General features: G+C 33.2%; 2 protein-coding genes and 1 pseudogene across 2 annotated transcripts; all 3 read left to right on the top strand.

Annotated features, from left to right (window-relative positions):
- LOC109126286 lies at positions 751–7286 on the top strand. The gene is made up of 10 exons (XM_019229639.1): positions 751–1057; positions 1951–2070; positions 2154–2423; positions 2515–2577; positions 2776–2953; positions 3047–3993; positions 4086–4680; positions 4770–5428; positions 5555–6607; positions 6709–7286. The coding sequence occupies exons 1-10, from the start codon at positions 751–753 to the stop codon at positions 7284–7286; spliced, it is 4770 nt and encodes a 1589-aa protein (XP_019085184.1).
- LOC109126285 lies at positions 11339–13893 on the top strand (annotated as a pseudogene).
- LOC104747524 lies at positions 18313–19228 on the top strand. Its single transcript, XM_019229636.1, has 3 exons — positions 18313–18585; positions 18667–18813; positions 18938–19228. Exons 1-3 carry the CDS (start codon positions 18313–18315, stop codon positions 19130–19132), a joined length of 615 nt encoding a protein of 204 aa, XP_019085181.1. The 3' UTR covers positions 19133–19228.

Below are 19608 nucleotides of genomic sequence, written 5' to 3'. Positions count from 1 at the left end.
TAAAAACCCAAAAATCCGAAATATCTTATCCGAACTCTAACAGTATCTGAACGCCGTGACGTAGACAAAATTAGGCTGGAGCATTCATTTAAATGTTTTGTTTTGGTTCGGTTTCATTTGGTTTTTGTTGATTTGGATATACAATAATATCAAATATTTTAGAAATTTTGGTATTATAAGCCGGACTCATACAAATTTATCTAATATAGTATTTATAAGCCGGACTCATAACAATTGAGTTTTTAGTTTTGTTTCATTTTGATTTGTTAATGTTTAAATATTTGAAATATTAATGCTTTCACCAGTGTTCAAAATTCAAAACAATCCAGCGGTCGAACCGGATTAATGGTCTGTAAGATTTCTATTAATTTTGTGAACTTCAAACTGGATAAAACCTGTTAAAAACTATTGAAATCCGTTTGAGACAACCAAAAATATAGAAAGGTGGACGTAATTTGTGTTTCGTTCCATTGTGATCCTTACCACTTGTTGATCCTTTGGAGAAACGCATATATGCATTATACTTATTACTTTCCACTATTGATTATAAAATCAACTAATGAACCAAATTATAGGGGAATTATATCAAAGAAACTAAATTAGGAATAAATATCTTTTTAATTACTATTGTAATTAAACGCAATCACAACAACTAACAAAATTATCTTTCTTCCTCTCATTCTTACTTTTGGGCTGATTATAGTTTCAACTATCCGCAGTTTCTCTAAACATACTGTTAAATCAGTGACTATGAAACGCAGGAAAGATGAATGTGAGAACAAAACTCCTAAATCTCCACAATTTCCAAACTTAGAGAAGAAATTTCGGATAACTCCATCTTCTGAAAAGGAGAATCCACCACAACCATTTATTGGATCTAAAAATACAGTCCCTATTAAATCTGCATTTCGTGCAGTGTTGAAGGATATTACAAATACCACTGAAAATAATAAAAGTGTTAGCAAATCTACACAACAGCCACAGAGAAGGTCAGCACATGAAAAAAATGGGACAAAAATTCCTTTAACATCATCCACTTCAAGAAAAGAACTCCATGGTATGTAACTCTTTACTATATATAATATAGATTGTACATAATAATCTAATAACATAAATTCAAATCATTTTTTTATTGTTTGTCAGGTCCTGTTCATCCATCTCCTAAAAATATTGGATCTTATAATACAGTCCCTATCAGTTCTGTATACGTTCGTCTGTTTAAAGATTTAACAAAAAAATGTTACAGTAATACAAGTGTTACTTTTCCTTTAGACCGATCACAAAGGATGTTACCATATGAAAATGATATCAGAATCAATAAACTAACACCATCGGCTTCAAGAAAAATCCTCCAAGGTATGTACCTCTTAATTATAGATTAGAGATAATTATTTAACTCCATTAATCCATATTATTTCTTATGTTGCTAAGGTTCTGGATATGCACCTCCTACCAATATTTATTTTGTAGATACCCCGTGCACACCTAATGTATGCATTTCTCCAATCCGGCGTTTGTCGTCTCTTACGAATGAAGCAAGGATTAGTCCATATTCAAAAGGTTATATTTACGTATAATCATATAATATTTTTGTTATTCACTGAATACTTTATAATTTAGTTCTAATACACATTCTTATCCTATGCAAAATATATATACAGGAAATGGATCAAATTTCTCTGAAATCATTGACACTCCAAGCAGAGATTCTGTAAATACTAATCAAGCAGGCAATATGAATAAAGGAGTTACCTTGGATGTCTATACTCAAAATACAACTCATTCGTTGCTACCAAGTATCATAGATCCAAGCCACGACATCAGTAAAAAACAACAAACTAGATTCGGTAAACAATTTTTTTACAAATTATTTAGGGTGATTATAGTAATCTATTCTACTCAAAATCTTGAAAAAGAGTTTATTTTACTAACCCCTATTTTTAAAAGCAGGCAAAGTAATTGTTTCTTCAACTTATCCTTCTGTGGATAACAATACTATCAGTAAATTCAGAGATTTAGACAACACATCTGATCAAGAAGAGAACTCGGAACTTGAGGATTTTGAAAGTGGTATAGTACAGGATTGTCTCTACTAATTTTCACTCAATAGTTATTGAATTCATTATATATATCTAATTAATGTTGTATAACAGATGATTCAGAAGCTGAATATGAACAACAAGTCTTTGATTGTAGTAGTCAAGAAGATGAACCTCATGACCCATCTGATGCTATTGAGTCTGACTCTGATTCAGAGCCGATTACACAAACCATTGAAGATAAACATAAAGAGGCTAAATGTCGTTATGATTTCCTAAACCTTTTTGATGAGGCTATTCAAAAGGTGTTTGGTAAACCTAATTCAACTGTGAAGGACAATATCAATTTGAAGGAGAAACAGAAGACGAAAAACACAAAAGACGGTATAGTTATCAGAATTTTCTTTTTTTTTTATATATATATCGGATACTGATTTTCAAACATAATTAATAAACTGTTTTTTTATAAATTCAGCTTATGAAGATGACGGTGATCCTGTCCACACATGTAAGGATTGTGGTGCTATTTTCTGGTATGGTGAAAGATTAAATCGGAGGAAGAATACAAAAACACCAATATACAGTGGATGCTGCATGCATGGACAAATTCAACTACCTACGTTTAAAGAATCTCCAGCTTTGCTTTTGTGGTTATTAACATCTGATGATGACTTAGCCAAACATTTCCGAGAAAATATCAGAGCTTATAACATGATATTCTCATTTACCTCTATAGGAGGTAAAGTTGATCGTTCAGTAAAGAAAGGTCGAGGTCCTTCTATGTTTGCTCTGCAAGGCGAAAATTATCATCTAATGGGTTCTTTGAAACCAAAACCTGGCGACTATCCAAAGTTTCAACAGTTATATATTGTTGATACTGAAAATGAAGTAGCAAACCGAATGAATATAATGAGGTAATTCTATATCCAAAATATTATTGGTAATATAGTTTTTCTTTTAATTAATTTACTATATTTGATCCTTTCTAATACTAATTCTATTTTCAGTAAAGGTAAAGATGATGAGAATCCATCTGAAAAGAGAAAGTTCAAAAAGGAAATTGTTGAAAAACTGCAGAAGATGTTGAATGAAATAAATCCTTACGTACAGCATTTTCGTTATGCAAGAGATAGGTTTGCTTTGGAAAAAGAAAAAGCAAATTTCCATATGCGAATCGTCTCTACACGTGAGAAAGATGGCACCAAATATAATTTGCCTACTGCTTCTGAAGTTGCTGCATTGATACCTGGAGATTTCCATACCGAAATGAATAAGCGTGATATAGTGGTTGAAATGCAATCTGGTAAGTTGAAAAGGATTCATGAGTGTCATATATCTTATCTTGCTTTGCAATATCCTCTTTTATTTCCACTCGGTGAAGATGGATACACATTGGGTTTGAAAAAGAGGGTTAAAAAAGGATCAAAGAAGAAGAAGCGAAAGGATATAAGTATGAGGCAGTGGTACGCGTATAGGCTACACGAGAGGAAAGATGAGAAACATATATTATTCCGGTCTAAGCGTTTATTTCAGCAGTTCTTGGTTGATACGTATACTATGATTGAGTCTAATCGTCTCCGGTACCTAAAAAAAAACCAGAAGAAATTAAGGAGTTCAAACATAGAGGAGATTCAGCTCGCAGCGGATGAAGGAGAAGATGATCTCACAAATCGTGGTAACAGAGTTGTTATTCCACCTTCTTTCACCGGTGGACCAAGTTATATGAGGCAAAATTATTTGGATGCTATGGCTACATGTAAACATTTCGGTTTCCCAGACCTTTTTATAACCTTCACTTGCAATGCTAAGTGGCCAGAAATCACAAGATTCGTCAATCAGAGGAATTTGAAAGCTGATGATCGACCGGACATCATTTGCAGAATTTTTAAGCTGAAACTAGAGAAGTTTATGGATGATTTAACTAAGAAACATATATTGGGGAAAACAGTTTCAGGTAAATCTCTTCCACTAAAATCTTGAATTTTAAAATATTAAATCATTTTTAATTGAAAATGATTAAATTTATAAACATAATCTGTTTTGCAGCTATTTATCAGATTGAGTTTCAGAAAAGAGGTCTTCCTCATGCTCATATTATTGTTTGGATGGATAAAAAACATAAGTTCCCAACAGCCGATCATATTGACAAGATAATTTCTGCTGAAATTCCAGATAAAGATGAAGATCCAGAACTCTACGAAGTTGTCAAAGAATGTATGATTCATGGTCCCTGTGGAAGTGCGAATATGAACTCTCCGTGTATGGTTGGAGGAAAATGTTCAAAGTTCTATCCTAAGGAGTTTGTTGATACAACAAACTTAGACAGAGATGGATATCCAATTTATAGGAGGAGGGATGATGGTCGTTTTATAGAGAAGAATGGTTTCAAGTGCGACAATACATATGTCGTCCCATACAACAGAAAACTTTCTCTAAAGTACCGAGCTCACATTAACGTGGAATGGTGTAACCAAACTGGATCGGTCAAGTACTTATTTAAGTATGTGCACAAAGGTCAAGATCGTGTTACTGTATCTGTTGAGGCAGGTCAAGAAGAGGATGAAACAGAGTATACCTCCGACGGTGTCAATATTAACTCATCCAAAAAAAAGGATGATGTTCAAGATTTCTTTGACTGCAGGTTTATCTATCTAAAACATGTTTAAATAGTTCTATAAGATGATACCCCGTCAAATGAATTGAATGATATGAAATTTTTCCATTTTGCAGATATGTTTCCGCATGTGAAGCTTTCTGGAGGACGAATCAGTATCCTATACACTATAGAACAACACCTGTTGTCAAACTTACATTTCATGAGGAAGGAAAGCAACCTGTTTTCTACAAAGATGGCGACAAGCCAACTACCGTATTAAATCGCCCAACTCTTGATCACACGATGTTTACCGCTTGGTTTGAGTTGTGTCTAAGGGATGAGGAAGCAAGAAAGCTTACATATGAACAGATTCCAAATAAATACATCTATGATAAAAAGGAGAAAGAGTTTCGTCCGAGAGGTAGAACTGGTTTCTCTATTGGGCGAATCAATTATGTGCCACATAATTTAGAAGATTCATACCATCTTCGAATTCTCATAAACAGCAAAAAAGGTCCTACCAGTTTCAACGACATTAAAACTGTCAAAGGTGTTCTTTATAAAACCTATAAAGAGGCATGCTTCGCTCTAGGTTTGCTAGATGATGACAAAGAGTATATTGAAGGCATAAAGGAAGCTAATTTTTGGTGTTCATCAAAGTTTTGTCGTAGACTTTTTGTGATAATGCTTATATCTGAAAGTTTAACTTCTCCTAAAACTGTATGGGAAGAAACATGGAAAATCCTTTCAGAAGATATTGAGAGAAAAGAAAAACAGAGGAGACAACGTCCAGGTATATTTTTACTTCTATATCCACCAATAATTTGACTATATATTATTTATTAAATATATGATAGCTTATTTTCATTTCTCTAACCATATGAGTAAATATTGTTTTCGTTAGACTTTTGTTTGTCAGACACGGAAAAAAAGAAATTGCTACTAAGAGAGTTACAGAAGCTAATGAAAAGAAATGGATGTTCATTGCAAAAATACAAGCTTATGCCACACATATCTCTTGAAGATGTAACATTGCCTAATCAGTTGATACTGGATGAACTCAACTACAACCGTGAGGATTTAGCAAAGAAACATGATGGTTGGAAAAAGATGCTAACAGAAGAACAGAAGAAGATCTATGATGAGATAATGGAAGCTGTAATCAATGACAAATGTGGTGTATTTTTTTTATATAGATTTGGAGGAACAGGGAAAACATTTTTGTGGAAAGCATTGTCTGCAGCAATAAGATCAAACGGTCATATTGTTCTCAATTCGGCATCTAGCGGTATTGCCTCTCTACTACTGGAAGGAGGAAGAACAGCTCACTCTAGGTTTGCCCTTCCTTTAAATCCAAATGAAACTTCTACTTGCAACATGTCAAGGAGCTCAGAACTTGGTGCGTTGGTTAAAGAAGCAAAGTTAATCATATGGGATGAAGCTCCAATGATGAGTAAATACTGCTTTGAGACATTAGACAGAAGCTTGAAAGATATTATGAGGAGTAAAGAAGACAAATTGTTCGGAGGAAAAGTTGTCCTTTTTGGAGGTGATTTCAGACAAATTCTTCCCGTTATTGTTGGCGCAGGAAGGGAAGCGATTGTCAATGCATCATTAAACTCTTCATACTTATGGAATCAGTGCAAAGTTTTAAGATTGACAAAGAATATGAGGTTGCTTCAAGACATTGGTAAACAAGAGGCCAGCGAGATAGAAGAGTTTTCTAAATGGATACTCGCAGTTGGAGAAGGAAAAATTAATGAGCCTAATGATGGTGTGTGTGAAATAGATATCCCACAAGAGTTACTTATTCCAGAGGGTTCCTCTCCGTTAGAGTCAATCATTGAAGCTGTTTACGGAAAGAACTTTGCCACTCAAAAAGATCCTAAATTTTTCCAAGAACGAGCTATTCTTTGCCCTACGAATGAAGATGTCAATTCTATCAATGATGTCATGTTATCAAGTCTAAACGGTTAGTTCATCTTTATTCGTCCTTTAGTTATTGTTAGTAATCATACACACTTAATTCATCAAATTATTTTATTTAGATTTTGTTTTTTCTTATTTTTACAGCTGAAGAAAGAATTTATCTAAGTTCTGATTCAATTGACCCTCAAGATAAACGTGCTCTGAAAAATAAAGTTTACTCACCAGATTTTCTAAATACCATTAAGGTTTCGGGTATACCTTATCATAGGCTTCGTTTGAAAATAGGTTGTCCAATTATGTTAATGAGAAATATTGATCCGCATGGTGGTTTAATGAATGGTACAAGACTGCAGATCACCCAAATGGCGGACCATGTTTTGCAAGCTCGGATTTTAACTGGTACGCGAGTTGGTAAGATAGTTCTCATCCCTAGGATGTTGATATCACCATCAGATACTAGGTTGCCTTTCAAAATGCGCCGAAGACAGTTCCCAGTGTCAGTTGCTTTTGCAATGACTATCAATAAGAGTCAAGGTCAATCTCTGGAAAATGTTGGTATATACTTGCCTAGACCCGTTTTCTCCCATGGTCAGTTATATGTAGCAATGTCAAGAGTTAAATCAAAGTCTGGATTGAAGATGTTGATAACAGATGCTGAGGGAAAACCTCAAACAAAGACCACCAATGTTGTTTTTAAAGAAGTTTTCCAAAATCTTCACTAGGAAATGGAATGGTACTTACTCCCTAAATTCTAGGTATATTATAATTTCGTTTTATTAATATATATGTTACTAACTCTATATTTATTCTAATTTGCCCTACAGAGAAAATACAACACATGGTTGAATGGGTTAATGACGGAATATGGTACTTTCATGACTATATGAGTCATTTCTACTCTTACTATTATTTTTATTTTATTTTATTATTGTTTACTTTGGATATTAAACATTCATAAACACAAATTATTATTATTGTTTAGAATCTTAAAACACAAACCAACAAAACTATAGTCCGATATTGCTTTCTGCGTAATCCATTACGAACCTACTATCCGATATTGTCCAATATATACCCTCTAACATATCTACTATTCAATATACTCTTTGTCTGTCTGATTTTGTAAGCAGCTATATTATGCAAAGTATGAGATTATATAAAGCGACTGAATTAGTTTATTACCGATTACGTTTTTATTTTAACTTCGATAATAAGATAGATTACCTAACTCAGATAAGAAAAAGGTTAAAAAAAATTTAATCCCGTGCTGTAGCACGGGTTATCCCCTTGTAGTATTTATAAGCCGGACTCATAACAATTGAGTTTTTAGTTTTGTTTCATTTTGATTTGTTAATGTTTAAATATTTGAAATATTAATGCTTTCACCAGTGTTCAAAATTCAAAACAATCCAGCGGTCGAACCGGATTAATGGTCTAAGATTTCTATTAATTTTGTGAACTTCAAACTGGATAAAACCTGTTAAAAACTATTGAAATCCGTTTGAGACAACCAAAAATATAGAAAGGTGGACGTAATTTGTGTTTCGTTCCATTGTGATCCTTACCACTTGTTGATCCTTTGGAGATCTTGGATTTGAGAATGTTGATTACAAACTTATCAATTGCTCTTGATAATATCTTCATCTCTGAGTACCTGACATTCCACTGACTTAATATAATTTGATATATTGATTTACACTCCACAAAAATTATGTTAATAAGGTTAGAATAAGCTTACCTTTGTTTAAACTTAAAACTTATTCGGTCAGATAAAACTTGAGAACACCTTCTCCATTAATAATATTGAATCTAAATAAATAAAAACAGAAGCCGCTAAATATATACTGTATGTAAGAAGAAAAGATGAATAAGAATTATGCTAGACATTTGTTTTTAAAAGTTTACAAATATACTATTTGTTTAAAAGTTTATTTGAAAAACTTACAGTTTATATTCCCAAAACATTTGCAGTTTCACTCCAAATACTGCAGTATATGACTTGGAGGTATGAAAAATATTTTAATCTTGAAATTGACTTTTTTCCAGCACTTTCAGTTTTATATCTAGGTCTGCTTTTCTTTGGAAGAAGTATTGTGTGTTTTTTTTTTTGTGTGAAGAAGTATTGTGTGTTGTTCTAATAGTACTTTACTTTTATAGTCATTATTATCTTGTTACGCTTAAGTTAGATTAATTATGATTTTCCTAAAATTATGGCTGAATGTTTTCTAATATCACGATTTTTAAGCACTATATTAATTTTTCAGTTTCAATTAATTTCTCCACACCTATAAGTACATGATTTTATTATGGAAATATATTAAGTACGATTATTTTTATAGTTAATGATATATAGAATTTAGGTAAAAGTCAATAAATTTGTTAATAGATTTAATTTATATGATATATTATCTTTATTCTTTTGACTTAGTTGTTTTAGAAAGTATTAAATATATGGGATATAGATGTTTTTTTTTTTTTTGTAATTATGCAGACAATTGGATCTGTTTGGCAACATGGATATATGATATAGATTTTTTTTTTCTTTCTTTTTGTACTCCCCAATTAATAGTATAGATTATTGTTTGTCTATTTTTGAATTTGTATTCTTATCGTAGTTCATCAATAATCTTTCATAATGCATCAAAAAAATTTTGTGTTATTTTCTCAAATTGCATCCAAAAATTATGGAGCGTCCTACACCATAGTTGCTTTTTTAAGTGTGATTGGTTTTAAAAATACTGCAATATCTTCTTGGACTTCATCATGAAAGATATATAATAACAACAATTTTTAAAAATTCTGAACTTCTAAATATTTATCATATTCAGTTGGATAATATAGTAAACTATTGATAACCATTATATAACGATAGCCGAAATTATAAATTACGAAAATTCTATAAAAGTATGAATTATAACAAAAGTATCTTATTTTTAATAGAATATTCAAAATTGTGAAAATGAAAAAATCTTTTCATAAATTAATAATTATGAATTAATATTTTTATAAATATCTTTTATTTTTAATATCTTATTTTATTAATTTATTGATAAATTGAAACATCTATAAATTAACAAAATATTGTGATCCCGATCTTGTTAATTTATAGAGGTTTTACTGTACATGACTCTATTGCTAATTCAATTTCTATTGGTAGTACATGATGATTTGTATTAATCATTATATTTTGATTGGTTAACTGTTTTAATTGGTGTGTCAACACCAGAAAGTTCAAGCTGATGTGTCAAACACAAACTCCTCTACTTTTATTGTATTAATTAAATCAAACCAAAACCAAACCGGTATTCAATTATATTAATTGAAGGGTTCCCTTAATTGAAACTAAATCAAACCAGACCGGTTTCTCATAACGATCATCAAAAAGAGGTGGTCAAAGAAGATAAGAGAGATTTCTAGGGTTTCTCTTTCAAGTCTTGTGTATCGCTTGGAAGAGAGGTCAAAGAAGAGAGAAAGCCATGTCGCTGAACCCCGAAGTTAAGGAAGAGGTTCGTCTAAACCCCAAACCGGTTTCTCAGGTTCGTATCACAAGTGATCAAATCAATCTCTGGTTTGGGTTTTGATTGTTATAATTCCTGTAGGTGGACAAAGAGATGATTGATGGTGTTCTGTCAGATGATCCTTCAATACGGTCTGAATACGCTTCCAAGTTCAGAAAGTTTCTTGAACATGGTACAAAATCTGTTTACTTTTCTTGATCTCCATATCTGAATGTTTCTTTTAAGTTTCTTCTTCTTCTTCTTATATATTCCCAGAGAAAAACCCTCCAATTGATAAGATAATAGAGTCTGGAGTTGTGCCTCGTTTCGTTGAGTTTCTTAAGCAGGACGATAACATCGAGCTTCAGGTTTGAAGATAAAAGTTGCTCATCAATTGATTTTTGGTTATTTAATTTGTTCACTAATTCTGATATTCGATGATCGTCGTTAGTTGGATGCTGCTACCGTTCTAAGAATCATTTCTGAAGATGAGAACGCCAACGTGCTAATTGACCACGGTGCTATTCAAATCTTTGTCCATCTTCTTGCTAGTGATGATGCTGCTACTGATAGCTTTCTTCTCCATATGGAGGTATTTTACTTCTTTTAGATACAAATTAATGCGAGAGATATGAGTTGAAATTTTTTATGTTATTTACCATAATCTGCAGGCTACATTGGCACTAGGTAATGCTGCTCGTGCTTCAGTAGAATCCCGTGACTATGTTCTACGGTGTGGTGCATTGAGTCCTCTCTTGGCTCAGCTGCATGAGAATACTGACATTTGGATGCTTAGAACCGCCTCTTATGTTTTGTCAGACTTGTGCTTTGGCCAGCCTCCGCCTCCCTTTTGCTAGGTCTTCTAGCTTCTCTCTCTCTCTCTCTCTCTCCAGGCTTTTGTTTCCTCAGTTTGTATACATTAATAACACACATGGAAACATGATTAACAGATGGAACCTGCACTCTCTGCACTTCAGAGAGTTCTTCACATAAATGATGAACAATTCCTGACAGCTGCTTGTTGGACACTTTTTTTTCTATTTCATGGTCCAAAAGAAAATATCCAGAATTTTATCGATGCTGGTCTTGTCCCAAGACTAGTTCAACTTCTCGGGTTAGTACTTACTCCCAAAACAAAGATTTAAAGCCTTATGTTAAGATAATAAAGGCTGACAATTTTTTTTTTCCTTTTGCAGATACGATTCTCTATCTGTGATTGATTGTGCATTAAGTACCATTATCTATCTAACTAATGGAGTTAATCAGCAGAAAAAAGTATGTTACCTTTAAAAGCACTTCTTCTTGTTGAGTTATCGTTTAATGTATCTTGAATGATCAAATATATTACTACATATACCGGATATTATTAGTTGAGAGGATGCAGTGCTTGGCTGCTTGCATTTGTTATATATTGCTGTGTGTGTACAATGTTACGATTGGATTTTGTAACCAAAAGGCTCTTTGAACATTTTATTTTTTTCTCAGGTTGTGATAGAGTGTGGTGTTTTACCTCTTCTTGCCAACCTGCTTACTCAAGACTATGCTATAAGTTGGAATAACATAAAGAGGGACGCTTGCTGGGCGATTTCAAACATCACTGAAGGCACTGAAGAACAAATTCAGGTGAAAAGTCTTGTGATTGTGAATGTTGCAGATAACATAAAAACAAATTTACGTACCCTTTTGTTGCTATCACTCACTAATTTAATTGTTTTCTATGTGTCTCTCTTTACCCTAATAACAGGCAGTTATTGATGCAAACCTGATTCCAAAGTTGGTCAATTTGGCTCAAAATGCTGAATTTGACATAAAGGAAAAAGCTGTAAGGGCAATTTCAAATGCAGCCTTAGGTGGTTCTCATGATCAAATCAGGTACGTCCATGTCTTCTTCTTTCACTTTTTTAACATGCTCTTATTATTGATCATCACAAGTCACAGTTTCTATTGATGTGTTTTAGATACTTGGTGGAGCAGGGTTGCATAAAGCCTTTATGTGATCACCTGGTATGTCCAGAACCAATAGTCATCTTTAAGTGTCTGTTTGGACTGGAATACATTTTGATGGCCGGAGAGGCAGAGAGGAACATAGGAGGCGTGAACTATTACTCTCAGCAGATCGAAGATGCGGAAGGGCTAGAAAAGATTAAGAACCTGCGACGACATCACGGAAACAATGTGATCTACATTAAGGCTATGCAGATTCTGGAGACATACTGGGCAGAAGGATGATGAGCAGACACAACAACCTCCAAGGTGATGATCTCTGGTCTCTCTGTTGTGAGAGAACCAAGTCCTAAATCCTTTCTAGCGGATTCAACTTCAGTTGAAATGTATAATTAAATGGTAGTACACCAAAAACAAAAACAAAAAACTTTCAAACTGTTGAAAAATATTTATCTACATATGAGATCCCCACACAATCTTGGAATGGAACCATACTAAAAGAGTGAGTCAAGTTCTTTGGTGGAGACTAATCTTTGGCTCCATTGTTACTTTATACGGTACCTTTATTTGGCATTATCCTATAGGGTTTAATTCCGAACCAATTTTTTTGTTTTTTTTTGCTATGGTGTTTTCTCAAATCGCCACTCCCACTTTGTCAAACTACTGCTCTGGCCAGCCTCGGCCTCCCTTTTGCCAGGTGTTTTATCGACGCTCGTCTTGTCCCAAGACTAGTTCAACTTCTCGGGTACTGAAGAAAAAATTTAAAGCCTTCGCTACATGTTTTGATAAAGAAGGCTGACCATTTTGTTTCGTTTGCAGATACGGTGCTCCATGTATGATTGATCCGGCATTAGGTACCATTATGAAGCTAACTGACGGAGACAATCAGCTGACCGAAGTATGTACTTTTATACTCTATATATGTTTCCTTTTAAAACACATCTTTCCGTTGAGTTATCATAATGTCTATTGAATGATTAAATATATCACTATATATACTGATAAATTTAGAGGATGCAGTGCTTGCATTGTTATATATGGCTTGTGTACAATGTTATGATTAGATTTTGTAACCAAAGAACAAAATGCCTAGGCTCTGGATAAACCTCTTTGAACTTATTTTTCTCAGGTTGTGATAGAGAGAGTGGTGTTTTTACCAACCTGCTTACTCTAAACTATGTTCTAATATGGAAAGAAATAAAGAAGGACGCTTGCAGGACGATTTCAAACATCACTGCAGGCACCGAAGAACATATTCAGGTGACAATTTGTTTATTTAAGAATGTTGCAGATAACATAAAAAAGCAAATTTACCCCTTCTGTAGCTATAACTAATTGTTTTCTATCTCTGTCTTCCTTTACCCCTAATGTATATATTAACAGTCACTTATTGATGAAAATTTGATCCAAACATTGGTCATTATAGCTCAAAATGCTGAATATTGACATAAAGGAAGAAGTCGTATGTGCAATTTCGAATGCAACCTCAGGTTGTTCTCATGATCAAATAAAGTACGTATCTCTTATCTTCTCTCTTTTTTTTTCACTTTGTAACATGCTTATTGATCATCAAGTCACAGTGTCCGATCCTGTGGTGTGATTCAGATACTTGGTGGAGCAGGGTTGCATAAGACCTTTATGTGATCTCCTAATATGTCCAGATCCAGTAATCATCTCAGTATGTCTGGATGAACTGGAAATCATTTTGAAGGACGGAGAGGCAGAGAGGAACATAGGAGACGTGAACTATCACTCTGTGCTGATTGAAGATGAGAAAGGGCTAGAAAAGATTCAGAACCTGCAACACCACGAAAGCAATGAGATTCAGAATCTTGCACCTTTGATGGATGGTCAAAACTCCAAAAGTGAGTCGAAGTACTTGGTGTAAGCTTTGGCTCCATTGTTCAAGTTTCTTGGAGTCTGCTTTGAGTTGTTATCTGTGCTAAAAACCAAAGCAGAAGCTTTGCTGATCAAAGAACAATCTTAACGTATTTTTAATATTGTCACTTGTGACTAGGAGATTGACAATTCAACATTACACACACAACAAAAGCTCACTAACTCATTTGGAACCATGCAGAATAAATAGTATATTGTCTGAATCCAATACATTTCTACTTATGGATTTAATAACCAAATGCATCTGATCTAAATATCGACAAACAAACATTTTTATATATACCATAAATTTATCAAGCTTCCATTAATCCATTATCTACAAATTTTAAAAGCTTTTTTTTCTTTTTGCCAGCAATTTTAAAAGCTTATAATTTGTATTTCTACTAGTATTTAACCCGGCCAACAGAAAAATTGTATAATATATTAATAAGGGGTCAAATAGAAAATTTAATGATTTTCTTAATATGTGTGAGAAATCCTAAAATGACACTTAATACGAAATAGAGGGAGTATTTATTATTGTTTTATTAATTTTAAATATATTTTTAATTTAAAAAATTTAAAATTTATATTGTATTTATTTGTTACTCCCTCTGTTTCATATTAAGTGTCATTTTAGCCTGGAAATTTTGTTTCAGAATAAGTGTCACTTTGTATTTCCAATGTAGATGTTTGGTAAATTTTCCAATTTTATCTCTAATAATTCAATGTATTGGCCAACAGAAAAAATTGTATAATATATTAATAAGGGGTCAAATAGAAAATTCAATGATTTTCTTAATATGTGTGAGAAATCCTAAAATGACACTTAATATGAAATAGAGGGAGTATTTATTATTGTTTTATTAATTTTAAATATATAAAATTTTACAAGTATTTGATATAAGTATTCAAATAATATGATTTTTGTAGTGTTTTCAAGGTTTTAACCTGTGTGGTATATGTATAGTCTAGTAATATATTTATCCCCTGCTACACATCTAAAAGTGTTTAAAAAAAATCTGTTGTGTATTATTAAAATTTGAGAGATTTTAGCATCCATAAAAATAGTTTTGGAGATTTAATGGGTTAGAACTTTAATGGGTAGAGTTGTTTTTGGAAAAAAATCGAAATGTATAGATGTTGTTAAGATTTTATGGCAATAAATGTAACAAATGTTGGTCAATTTAAGAAAATTTAGTATTTGAGTTTCTCTGCAATGTTATTTATGAAATTGTTTTAGGGATTAATGTTGTAAAAAAAATTAAATAAGTAAAACTTAAAGGGCATAAAACAAAATGTACTTAAAAAATGTTAATATAGATTATTAAATGATTATGTAAATTACAACACCATGAAACACAATTACACCAATTAAAACATAATGAAAAAAAATAAACATGAACGAGCTCTAGAGAATTATAATGCGAGAAACATTTAAAAGTTAAAACTAAAAAAAAAGTAGTATTGCAAACTGGATTTATATGCATAATTCGATTTGTAAAATAAATAAACTCTTGATTTTAATAGCATTAAGAAATTGATAATTACAATAACACTAGGATTCAAAATATTCTAAAAGAAAGATTTAAAAATATATCATTCAGACCTACCAAAAATATATCATTCAGTAACACCATAATTTTAAAGAAACTGTAAAACGGTGTATTGAATAAATCTAAGAATCTGTCACATTCGACTGTTCAATACCCCCGGAATAAAATCGAACATAATACAAAAAGACAGCCTTCGTTGACCAGATTGGAATGGCAGTTGCGTGAAAATAACAATTTCTAAAGGGCAGAAAGTAATTGCCGGATATAAAAATCTAATATAAATACGCAGACGAGACGACGATAGAAGATACAATATATTTTGGCTCGGAGCAGAGAGGGAACGAATTAGGGTTGTTTACTCGATCATCATGGTTCTTTATCAATGCGCAGACGAGACGACGATAGAAGATACAATGGACGCATCATCTACTTCAATGGTTGTCACTTCTTTCCTAACAAAGCCTAAGGCTGAGTTCGACCCGGAAGAGGAGGATGAAGAGAGCGATGGTGAGAAAGAAGAAGGGAAAGCCAAAACAGAGGAGCCTAAGGCGAGAATAGATTACTTGAAGGCACAGGAATGGGATGTGGACAGCTTCGATGGTTTAGAGTATTATTCCTCTCCGGAGCCGATACTTTCCTCCTCCGATGAGGAACTTTTCACCGAAAAAGAGATGGAACACTATCGCATCTTTAAACGCCAGATGATTGAGAGTACGTCTTCCTATATAGTGCTTTGCGTTTTTGTTTTTTGAGCTAATTAAAATTCTTGAAACTTTGTGGATTAAATAGATGGTGATAACGTGTGTGTGTGGTGGTTTAGGGATTTTACGGGGATCCTAAGCTTAGGCCCTTTGATCACTACAGAGGAATAAAACCAATGGGCTTGGAGTGGGAAGCGCTTACGGATAAAGACTTTCGCGGCTTCTTTGAAGAGTTGGTCTATTTTTGTCTCCTAAAACTCAACCAAGACCAGGTTACTAATCTCTCTCTCTCTCTCTCACTCACCCTTCATACTTGTTTAGATGGGGTATAGCTTAGTCTGAATCAAGAAAACAAATCTCCATTCTCTTAGACGATCGAACTAAAGGTCTGACTCTCTTAGAGATCTCAGATTGGTATTTTTTTCTGAGCTTGAGGATTCAGTCTTTTAGGTTATCTTTTTGGTGTGTTGACAATGGCAATGGTTACAAGCTTCTTAGAAGTAATAGTGTTCTGTTTTGGAATTTTCAACCCTGAAAAGTGTTAAGCCCAAGCTTGGCACTAACATTTTTATTTTTCATTGTTGTTCTAGGATTCGAATGTGGAGTTCGTTGAAGTTGTGAGAGGTTATTATCGCGCAGGACCGAGATCAAAGTCATACATTACATTTATGGCCAGGGAGAAGCCTGATGGACCTCTTGTGGAGTATCAAGCCAAGTGCATGGTTACTTTGGACAGAAAGAGACATCCCATCCTCTGTAGACCCACTCCTACTCCATTGCCTTGATACCAAACTTGTTCAAGGTATGGGTTATAGGTTTCTCTTAGCCAACTTTTGTTTTGCTCTGTCTAGGCTCAAACATGTTTAGAGAAACTTCATAGATTCTTTTTGCCGTCGAAGCTTTGCAATATTGCACGGTGCTTGTCATGTAGAATATATAGATGTATTACGATGTGAGGAAAAAACAAAAAAGAATGACCTTGGCAAAAATGTCCTTTTCTCGGGAATTTTGGAATGAAAGTTATAGAGTTATAATGGCAACCTTTGTAGAGTTATAAATCTACGATCACTTTACCAAAAAAAAAAAATGTATGATCACACTAACCCATTTGAGTATACAATAGACAACGATGGTATACTTGTTGAGAAATCTAGTTAAACAATAGTTGTTCCATTCAACCATTTTTGTTACATTGTCTAACGAGGAACAAAATGGAACAAAGAAAAAAAGAACAAATATTTAGAAAAAAATTTTAAATAAATAAAAAATAATATTTTGCTGATAATATTTAAATATTATAATATAACAGTTTTTATATTTTCACAATGTATTGACAGAATTTTTATTTTTCTGATAATTCATGTTAAATTAATCTTAATGTTTTATTAGAAAATCGTATGAATAGTAAAATAAATTTAAGAGATGTTTATATTTTAAATAAAAACTAAAAAAATATTTAAAATTAGTCTTACAGTTTTATTGTAGGTTAATATTAATTATTAATATTTAACATAAAATATATATATTTAATTCACTAATTTTATTTTAAAATCAAATGTAAAATTCAATTTTTTTTTTGGTAGTGGTGTAATTTATTAAATAAAATAAAAACTCAAACACGAATAAGCCTCGGAACCATAGTTCCTTGGCCATCATCGTTTACAACAGACTCTAAACTTGGCGGATACGACTCCAAGAATTGAAAACCTACAGGTAAAGTAAAAGCATATCGAGTTAAACCATCCGCGAGATGGTTCGCTTCTTTATACATATGCGAGATATGGACTATTCAGTTTCTTGTTAAGAAGTCATGGCATAAACGTACCAGGAAAGATAGAGGATGAGCGTCAGCAATCCCTGTCTTCAAAAATCCCACCACCAACTCATTATATACATTAAAAGTAATTTTTGTAAGGGAATGTTAATGTGAATGTGAATTTGAATTATATAATATTCAAAAATTTATTAAAAGAGGAATTCAAATCGTTCATAATAAAAAAAAAATGGAATGGCATTTGGGTAAATATAACACATTTTCTGGCCTGAAGGTAAATTGAAGGACGGCCTAATATCATCGACTCGATTAGTCCTGCTCGAAGATATTTTTAGTTTTCACTTCCCCAAATTCAACTTGTGAGTTTTCTAGGGTTTACGCTATCGATCACCATCACCATGGTTCTCAAACCATGCGTACTCGAGACGACGAAGACAGAAGGAGACTCGAGGATTGAAGAAGGCAGTGATGGCAAAGTCAAAATTGAGGAGCGTCGCGATACTAAAGCTGATAATGACATCCTAAAGGCGCCTGAATGGGATGTGGACAGCTTCGACGGTTTAGAGTATTATTCGTCTTCGGATCCCGCCTCCAATGAGCAGCTTTCATCTGACGAGTTGGAGGCTTTGAAAAACTACAACATCGTCAAACGCCAGCTGATCGACAGCAAGGTACCCTTCATCTTTCTTTTGAATTATGAGTTATATATGAAAATTGAGATGGTGTGATTTTTGATTTCTAGTACAATGTAGGGATTTTACTTGGATCCAGACCGTAGGCATCTGTACAAAAGCATCTGTACTACAAGTTTGGACCGGATTGCACTTTGGGGCAAAACCTTTCGTGACTACTGGGAAGAGATGGTACATGTCTGTCTCCAGAAACACAACCAAGACAAGGCTAGTTCCTTTTCTCTCTTCTTCTTTTGGGTTTGTTTTAATATGTTTGTCATTCACCGTTTATAATGCTTTAGATGGGTAGCTAAGCCTTATGATTGTTTTTTTTTTTTGTATGTGGTTCTAGGTGTGTAATGTGGAGTTCGTTGAAGTTGTGAGAGGTAATTATCGCGGAGGACCGAGATCAAAGTCATACATTACGTTTATGGCTAGGGAGAAGCCGGATGGACCTCTTGTGGAGTATCAAGCTAAGTGTATGGTTACTTTGAACAGAAAGAGGCATCCCATCCTATGTAGACCGGCTCCTACACCAAAGCCTTGAAACCAAACTTGTTTAAAGTAGGGGTTGCTCTTAGGTCTTAGCCAGTTCAGATTTTCTGTGTCCATGCTCAAACGTGATTAGATATATGTATGTCATAATGTGGTTGAATCTGAAGATTTTATATTCTGATCTTCAGACAAGAGATGATTCTATAGGAAAATGTACAACGTAAACTATATTGTTTGAATATGTGGATGATGGGTTCAATTTCCGGCATTTTTTGTTCGACTTAACCAAATGCAAACCGTATTATACGTTGCAAGCTTTCCATCTGCCTATCACTACAAGAAATTAGAGTATTGATAATTTGATAGCATTACAATATAGTGTTTTATGTCTTTTTTGCTATATTTGATATATACCCCTTAGTTTTAGATAGCGGTTGCTAAAATCTAAACGCTATGTTTTACTGGTCATATTTTAGTTTTAAGAATATATATTTTTTTTTAATTGTAGTATACATAGCATTGGTATTT

The sequence above is a fragment of the Camelina sativa genome, chromosome 2 (assembly GCF_000633955.1).
Source record: "Camelina sativa cultivar DH55 chromosome 2, Cs, whole genome shotgun sequence".
In the NCBI taxonomy this organism is placed as follows: domain Eukaryota; kingdom Viridiplantae; phylum Streptophyta; class Magnoliopsida; order Brassicales; family Brassicaceae; genus Camelina; species Camelina sativa.
Note: the sequence above shows the minus strand (reverse complement) of the source record. Positions and strands in the feature narration are given on the sequence as shown.